Source organism: Pteropus alecto, unplaced genomic scaffold (assembly GCF_000325575.1).
Source record: "Pteropus alecto unplaced genomic scaffold, ASM32557v1 scaffold23, whole genome shotgun sequence".
In the NCBI taxonomy this organism is placed as follows: domain Eukaryota; kingdom Metazoa; phylum Chordata; class Mammalia; order Chiroptera; family Pteropodidae; genus Pteropus; species Pteropus alecto.
Window position 1 is genome coordinate 3,290,139 of NW_006435837.1, and position 8,775 is coordinate 3,298,913.

Here is an 8,775-nt window from a genome sequence, read left to right on the forward strand (position 1 = left end):
TTTGTTTTTTTGGGGGGGGGGTTTGGTATACTCTTTGATTCCTAAAATAGCAATTCTATAAGGTGTGCCCTGAAAGAAAATAAAATGTTTGAAATCCAAGAATAATGGTTCTTACTGCTAAGAGGGTATAATAGTTACTACTAATGAATTTGATAGGCTTGCATTTTTCATGTGTTTTTTGCATTTCCAGTTGTAGTATAAATATGTTGTATTACTAAGGTGACTAAATAACCAAACCAAGTGTTTGTGTAAAAAAAGACTTGCCAAAATTTGACTGTTGATTCTTTCTTGAACATCCATCCTCTTAAAGAGAACGCCTCTTAAGGTGCCTCAAAACTATGCATGATGAAAATTCTTGTATTTTATTAAGGAATGGCCATTGATTTACTCACCACACTTATGGTATTGTGGCTATAAATATAGTTGCTTACAAAACTCTTTGTGATTTGTAGTGTAACTTAATCTCATCTATCTTATGTAAATATTAAATTACAGGATGTTGAATAATACCTTTAATAGATATAAACTGCTGTCAGTATTGACTTCAGAGCAACTGAGTAATCAAGTAGGTAAAAGCATGTTTCAAATAAAATACCTAGCAGGGTTTATACTTTGTATTGTGTACAGATTTAACAACATCCAGTATTAACTATGTCTTGACAGTTAATTTATCAGAATGAAAGTGAAGTTCTTTTTGTTATCTGACTCATAAAGATTTAAAAAAGATTTGTATTAGTATAAGACGTTTAGATCTTTATCCTGCTAAGCAAGGGGAAGTTTCATTGATATTGTTTGGACTCCCATGAACTTTGTTTTTAATTTACCTTAAACTACCATTCTTTTTATCCTTGCTTTTTTCTTCTTATTCAGAAAAGAACAAAATCTGACAGTGTGATAAGACACTAGCCTCTCGGGTATAGAGTGAAGCGAGGAATTAGGAGAGTTGATTGGACTGGGTCCTCTATCCCCCAGCTGCCAGGTACTTAGGAAGCAATGTGATGGAGAGTGAAGGGCATGGGCCCTGGGGTCAGGTGGCCTATCCCAGCGTCCACTCTTTACCTACAGGTGACCGAGGACACCTTGTCCAGCTTGTCTGAGCTTTAGGCTCCTCACCCGTAAGATAATGGTGAGAACAGTAACTGCGGAATTGTTGGGAGTATTAATAATTTATGTGTTAATATGTATAGAGGACTTAGAGCAGTGTCTGCCGCTTTTCACTTGATGTCCAGGACTGTGTAAGATAGAGAATATGCATGTCTTAATATTGTTTACCATTTCTTTTGTGGTCTTTGGTTCCTATAATAAATGTGTAGAATATATATTTGTATATTCACGTCGACATGATATTTAAAATAATTGCTACCACCCTCATTCAGCATAAGACTAACAGATGGAAGTCTCTAAATTGCTTGAAGATGTTTTGCAAAATACCAACTGCTCTATATTTCTTTAGAGTAAGTGTATAGTTATTAGCATTGATAGCTCTGGTTATATTTCTTTCTTAGGTCTTTAATATTAGAAGCCTTTTACATCCTTTTATTATAGATTCATGAAAGCTAATACTGACAAGGTTTTCCTTCCCATGATTTGGAATTATGTAAAAAGTCAGATGCAAAATATTGCAATTAGAAAATAAAATATTAAATAATGCCGTATGCAATTGATTATTTTCAAACTGTTTAATGACATTTTTAACTAAACTTATACGTGGTGATTTTCTTCTGAAAATTTGATTTAAAAAACTTGTGCTATATAAGGGAAATGTATATTTTTATGTTTTTTTAATTATTATTATTTTTGTGTGTTTGGTTGCTTGATTTGGATGAATCCATTCTATCAGACTTCACATACAGGGTTGCATTTTCTGGGTGAGTACGTTACAGACCTGTGCTGAAGATGACATTTCCTAATGGTCAATCAGATGTCCAGAATGACCTAAAATTGCCAAAATCACATTCAATGGATCCTGTTTTGTACTGTGCGAGGATATATAGGTAATCCTATAATACCTATATTTATCTTCTGGTCACCTTGCTCACTTTTAAAAAGCCTGTCTTTTTCTGTCCCGATCCAGGCTTTGTCCAGTTCACAACTTGATAATGGCAGATCAAAAAGTGGAGACAAAAGTAAAGTACCATTGCCTATTTGATCTACTGGACTGTCAGGTGTATAGAGTTGATTGGACTTTTGCAAATTTGATAAAAGTCAGTATATATTCATGATTTTAAATATATCAGAAATATAATAATTGGAATTTTAACTTGATAAAAGTACCAAAAACAGAAACTCACAATTTTTTAAGTCAATTTTAAGAGTTCCTGACAAGCAGTAAAAATTATTAATCTCATTAAATCCAACCCTTGAGTATACATCTTTTTAATATTTCCTGTGACAAAGTAGGAAGTGCTACATAAAACACTTCTGCATACTCAAAAGGAAAACATTTGTGTGATTGAGTTGCCAAGTGGCCACTGCTTTTCAAGAAATACCATTTTTACTCTAAAGAACAACTGACAAACTGGTCATTGAAACTTTGGTTTGTGGTCAGCATTTTCTCAAAAGTGAATGAAATGAGCCTGTCACTTCAAGGGAAACTGACAGCATTTGTTGGCAGTGATAAAATTTGAGCTTTCAAGTGAAAATTAAGACTTGAAAACTAGTGCCATTAGCTTGACACCTTCACAGTAAAGACTTCTGAAGAGATCAGTGATGGTATTAATGAATGTGACAGTTTAAATATTGTAGAATGAAATGTGTTGACATTTGGAAGCTCTTCGTAGCTGAGTCAGCCAATATTTTCTAAATGATAGTAGATTTTAATGTAACTAACTGCAAAGATCACTGATCCAGTGTTAAATTTCACACTGCAACTAACCTTTAAGAAATTACCATTTGTCAATATTGGGTGTAGTCTCAAGAACTAACAGTTATCTAACAACTATATACCTCTGAAGCCAGATTTTCTTCATATGCTTTAACCAAAACAACATACTGGAACACATTGATTACAAAAGCAGATATGAGACTCTGTCTTAGAGATTTGCGAAAATATGACAGTGCCACTCACTTTTTTCTTTTGTTACTTTTCATTCAAAGTATGTTAAAGCATTGGGTTTATTGTTGAACTAATACTAAATATTTTTTAAAATTTTTCGTACATCCACATTCATAGTTATACCCACAAGTGAACTTGTCATTTCAAGGACAATGGATAGTGTTTGTTGCCAGTATTACATTAGTACTTTCAAGTAAAATTAAAAGTTTTGGGGAAATCCACCGCCATTAACAGATATAAAAGTTATTTGGGAGTCTCAATTATATGTGTAAAGTAGGGGTTGGAGAGCTTTCTCTAAAGGACCAAATAGTAAATATTTTTCGGCTTTGTAGGCCACGTGGTCTCTTAAACGACTCAGTTCTGTCATTTAGTGTAAAAGCATCTGTAGACAACACGTAAACCAAATGAGTGACCGTGTTCCTACAAAATTCTGTTAACGAAAATGGGTGGCAGGCTTCATCTGGCCCCCAAGCCATACTGCCAACCCCTGCTTTAAAGGCTCTGAGACGAAAAAAAAAAACTTGGGAACAACTGCACTAGACTAACAACTAGATATAATAGATTTTAAGATACCATTCAACTACAACTAGATTTTTATGAATTTAACCTAATGGAAAAAGCCAAGCAAACTAATGTCATTTTGTTAAACACAGCTTAAATAGACATTGTGTTCATAGATGGTATGACGTGTTATAAAAATGACAATTCTCCAAATTAATCTCTGACTTTAATATGATTCCAATATTCCAGCTGGATTGAGGGGCGGGGGAAGAGTGGTAGAAAAACTGACCCTAAAATAAATTCATATGGAAATTATGATTTCCCCAAATTCTAAAAAGCAAAGATTCTACACAAAAAATTCTAAAAAACTTCCAGATATTTAACTCACCCATAAGCCATAGTAATAAAGAATAGATACCATAACAGACGGATCAGAATGAAGAGCTCGGAGTGAAGTCCATATACATACAGGAATTTGATATATGATAAACGTGGTTTCAAAATTTGGGAAAGGATTAATAGATGATGCTGGGGAAACCACATTTTACAGTGAAAAATAAATATAGATCTCTATCACTATATACAGGAAATAAATTGCTTTAGAGTAAAGGTACATCTATAAACTAAGGGAGGAAAATAATAGCCTTTCTTGGAGCTAGGGAAGTATATATTAAGCAAGACATCTTTGATCTTTGTACTTTCTTCTAACTACATGATGCTGCAGTTTGAGTATCCGTTTTGCTTTGACTCCCAACTCCACCGGGGTGAAGGGTGGCAATAAACTTCCCACAATTTGACCTTTTATATCTGCATTAAAAAACTTAAAGCATTAACCATAAGAGGAAAAATTGATAGATTTTATTTTGCGACCATGGGAAATATTGGATCAAATAAGAACTATGAAATGCTAAATCTAAGGGGAAGTTTTGACGGAGTAGAATATTTACATGGCCTTAAAGTGCCTTCCCACAGATTGCTTATTAGTTGCAAGGGAAAAATAGTACCTCTACAGTGGAGCAATTGACAACCAATTTGATAAAGTCGTATGCATGTTATATTCACTGAAGTTGATAATTCATGTGATTGTGCAATATCCTTATTCTTAGGCAATACACTTTGAAGTATTTAGGGGTAAAGGGTCATGCACACATATGTATGCAAATTATGAAACAGTTGATAAAAAATATTAGATATATAGAAGTACAAATGATAAAATGGGTAAAATGGCAATGATAGGTGATAGGTGAATCTGAGTAAAGGGTATATGAGTGTTCTTTGTAAACTCTTATTCTTGCAACTTTTCTATAAATTTGAGATTATTTCCATATAAGAGGCTTTTAAAATGGGTTGATTTTGGCATAAAAAGGAGGTTTGCTTATCTTAGAAAAGGTTAGTTGACTAGTGTGAAAAATTTGCAACATTTAAACCCACAAGGAATTATCTAGAATAGGAGAAACTGGAATTCAACAAGAAAAAGACAAATAGCTCAATAGAAAGATGGGCAAGGATTGAATAGGCAGTTTACAGAAGAGTAAACCAGAACGAATGGCTAATCTATTTCTGAATGACTTTTATACAGCTGCAATGAGTAGATGTCGAAAACAGTTCCAAGCAAAGAAAAACAAACAGAATGGTAACTTGTACAATATTATATAAATTAAAGCCTTGCGTATCTTCACAAAACTATATCTTTGAAAAATAAAGCTACAAAAAATACATTGAACAGAGGAGGTATCTATTACTAGAACGAGGGCTGGGAGTGTGAATAGAAAGTAAAAAGAGGAAAAAATAAAACTAGAGAGGGGTGCTACTCATGTCAGCAAGCCACGAGCTCAAGAAGTGGATGAATTATAAACTTGTACCCAAGATCTGTAAGAAAAAAAAAAAAAGGAAAAAAGTGGAAAACAGCTCCCATGCTCTAATTAACTTGGCTCAATCTTACTGGGTTACAAACAACTTTCTTTATAGCCAAGAGGCCAGCCCCCACTTGCCCGCTTTCCTGCTCAATTGTGTCCAAACTCCCCTTCTGGCTTTCTCACCAAGGTCGCACCCTACTCCCCTCCCGGTACAACTTCGGGAGTGTCAAGAACACGTTCATATTTTTATTCCACAAAGGGACTTTTTCCAAGCTTTTTGCTAGGAATCCAGATGCCCGTTCCAGAGGGTTTTAGCTTTTTTTTTTTTAAATTTTATAATTTACATACTATAAAGTTCACCAGTTAATGTAAAATTAAGTGGTTTTTTTTAGTATACTCATAGAGTCAACCATCACTATAATTCTAGAACATTTTCATCATCCTCCAAAGAAACCTTGTACTTTTGTTCAACTTCATTTGGCTTTTTAATCCTGTATTTCTCTCTCCCCTAGGGGTGGGAGTTAGAACCTCAGAGGGCTGGTCACCGTCCAACAGAGAATCGTGCAGCTCCACTGGGATGGATGATCACTTGGCAGGCTATACCTGGGTAAACACCTGGAGGCTTGAGCTGGCTATGCAAAGATGTATTTTAAAAGGTGATAAATGCTCATGGCAGGGGTAAAAGGATGCCCAGGGAAGACAGCCCCTACACACACACACACACACACACACACACACACACTTAACGACCCTATTTCCAAGGCTACACACACGTTTAGCAGTTTCTCCTGCGTCTTCCCAGAAACGTCCTCCTCGCCGAGATTTCTCAACTGCGCATTATTTGCACACCAGGAAAAAAAGAACCATAGAATAGCTCTCGGGTGGAATCGGCAGGGGAGTGGGGTATGGTTGGAAGGCCGGGGTCCATCCGACTGCGCGCCCTTACCCTTCCTTGAAGGTCGCCCCTGCTGATTTACTGGAGTTCCGCCCTGGGTGGCCGCACGCCTGGCTGGGGGGAGGGAGAACGGAGAGCCCGCCTCCCCGCGACTAGAAAACTGGAACCGGCTTGATGGGAGGGTCCACTGCGTCTGCACACGACGGCACTGACCCAAGGGGCACCTGCCTGAGGCCTTAACCCGGAACTGTTTCCAGAGCTCCAGCGCTGAGTATGTTTGTGGACGCCCTAGTGTGTGTGAACGTATGCGAGCCTTGTGAGGATGTGTGTGCACGGTGTGTGAGAACGTGCGTTCTGGGTGAGCACATGTGTGCACGTGGTGTTTGTGCGCTTTGTTCACACGCCGTGAAAATGTGTGCGCACACTGAGAAACTGCATCCTATGTGTATAACGCTTTGAGTGTATGGGGAAGTGTGTTTACACTGGTGTGTGCACGTCGTGTGTGCATGCGCGCTGAGTGAGGACCGGTGGGTGTTCACATCGCACGTGCACGCGGTATGTGCGCGCGCTCTGAGAACTAGTGCGCACATTGCATGTGCACCTCGTGCGTGCGTGCTGTGGTGAGAACCGTTGAGCACATTGCGAGTGCACGCGGTGCGAGGACGCGGACGCGTGCGGGCGTGCGCGGGTCCGGTGCGGTGCGGCGCGGCGCGGCGGTCCAGGCAGTGCGCCTGTGCAGCCAGCGCATCCCGATGGAGCGCGCCGGCGGCTGCGGGGCGGAACCTGGGACGGAGGGGACTGCGCGGGGCCACCAGTTCCCCGGGAAGATGGCCGAACCGAGTGCGGTGCGGACCTCGCCACCCAACCACCGACTTTCAGGTAGGGCCCCTGGGGTTCGGCCGGTGCCTGGAGGCTTTAGGCCCCCCAGGGGGGCGGGTCCGACCCGCCGCGGGCGGTGCAGGGCAGCGGCTCTGGAGCGCATCGGGTGGAGAAGAGGCACAGGGGTTGTCTGAACGCCCTTCCTCTGGCTCGGGGTCGATAGGGCACGGGATCAAGGGCTGCGCCTCTCGCGGTGCGGGTGGCAGGGTCCCCTCTCATGGGGCCTGAGTGAGTGGGTGCGCTTGGGGTGATCTAGGGTGGGTGGCATGTGTGTTTGGCGTGGGGTGCCGAGGCCCACGCTTGATGCCCTCGAGTCTGGGGGCCCTCCTCTCAAGAGGCAGGCAGGGGGGACACTGGGCCAGACGGAGCGGGCTCGGAAGGATTGCCCGGGCCTGCGTGCCCGCCCACTCTGCGTCTAGAAAAACGCGCGGCTGCAGCCAGCCGCGAAGGTAGCCAAGCTGCGTGCTTTGCAGCGTCCCCGAGGGGCAGAAACCGCGGGTCACCCACTGGCAGGTGCGGATGGAGCGCCGCCGAGGCGGCTCGGCGCGAGCCCCGGGTCGGGTTCCCCGGACGTCCTAATACGCTCCCAGAGACCTTGGGTGCGCTGCCCAGGGGTCTGGCGGGTCGCGGCCCCTTCACATGGCAGCGCGACACATGAGTCTCCCAGCCCGCGAGGCTGCAGCTGCTGGGAGCTATGGAGGGCTGGTCCCCGGACTGGCTGCCCAGAAATGAGCGGAGCAGGGGGAGATTTTGAGGACATTTGTCGGAATTTTAGGCAAGTCTCGCGTCTTCTAACGTTTTGTAAAGTGGTTGCAGGTAGTGAGGGGGTGTAAGTAGCGTGGAAACCGATTTCATGCTGTTTTTCTTGGCAACACCTTTTTTTTTTTTAGTTAATGTGAGCTATTTTTAAAACACTTTTAACTGCAGTATAACATGCATACCACAAAAGCACACATATCTTAAGTACACGATTTGGAGGATTATCACATTGTGAAGATCTGAGTATTTTATGTAACATGTACGAAGAAAGAGAAAGAAATTAAGGGAAATGTTCTTTAGTCACTTAAAACGTGCTTTTCATTGGGGGAGGGGAGTTATTTGTGATTGAGCCTTCATTTGCATCCTTCATAGAAGGAGGAGGTGTCTTAAATCTTTCCCAGTTTGCGTTTTTCATCATGCATTTTTAAAAGTAGAATTTAACAAATATCTCAGGATAGTGATATAAATACTATAAATATGTACTTCTGTTTTTATCCTTTTTGCTTCAGAAACTCCACTGCATCTGCTAGGGAAGAACCCAGAATCCACTGTGGGGGGCACAAAAAAAACTTTCCTCCCACCTTGTAAATTCTTGTAGCTGGGCTAACAATCAGATTAACAGACAGATTAACAAAAGAAAATACAAAGTTTAACACAGATGTGCATGTGGGGGTGTTAATGTTAAAAGATGTGAGACAGCGAACACATTGGGCAGTTGAGGCTCATAAGCCATTCTGGACAAAGGAGAAGGGGGGCAGGGGTCTGGGATTTCAGAGGGGAAGTAGGTAATTCACAGGTAGGAGAAAGAGCAAACATATGGTAAACATTTC

At 41.1% G+C, this 8,775-nt stretch overlaps 1 protein-coding gene across 1 annotated transcript in view; it reads left to right on the forward strand.

Moving 5' to 3' along the window:
• The first annotated feature begins 6,898 nt into the window (after positions 1 to 6,898).
• Positions 6,899 to 8,775, forward strand: part of MAP7D2 (MAP7 domain containing 2) — an 83,517-nt gene continuing 81,640 nt past the window's right edge. The window contains exon 1 of the mRNA XM_025046605.1: positions 6,899 to 7,186. Within this exon, the coding sequence (XP_024902373.1) occupies positions 6,901 to 7,186 (286 nt within the window). The 5' untranslated portion in view covers positions 6,899 to 6,900. The remainder of the gene's footprint in view (positions 7,187 to 8,775) is intronic.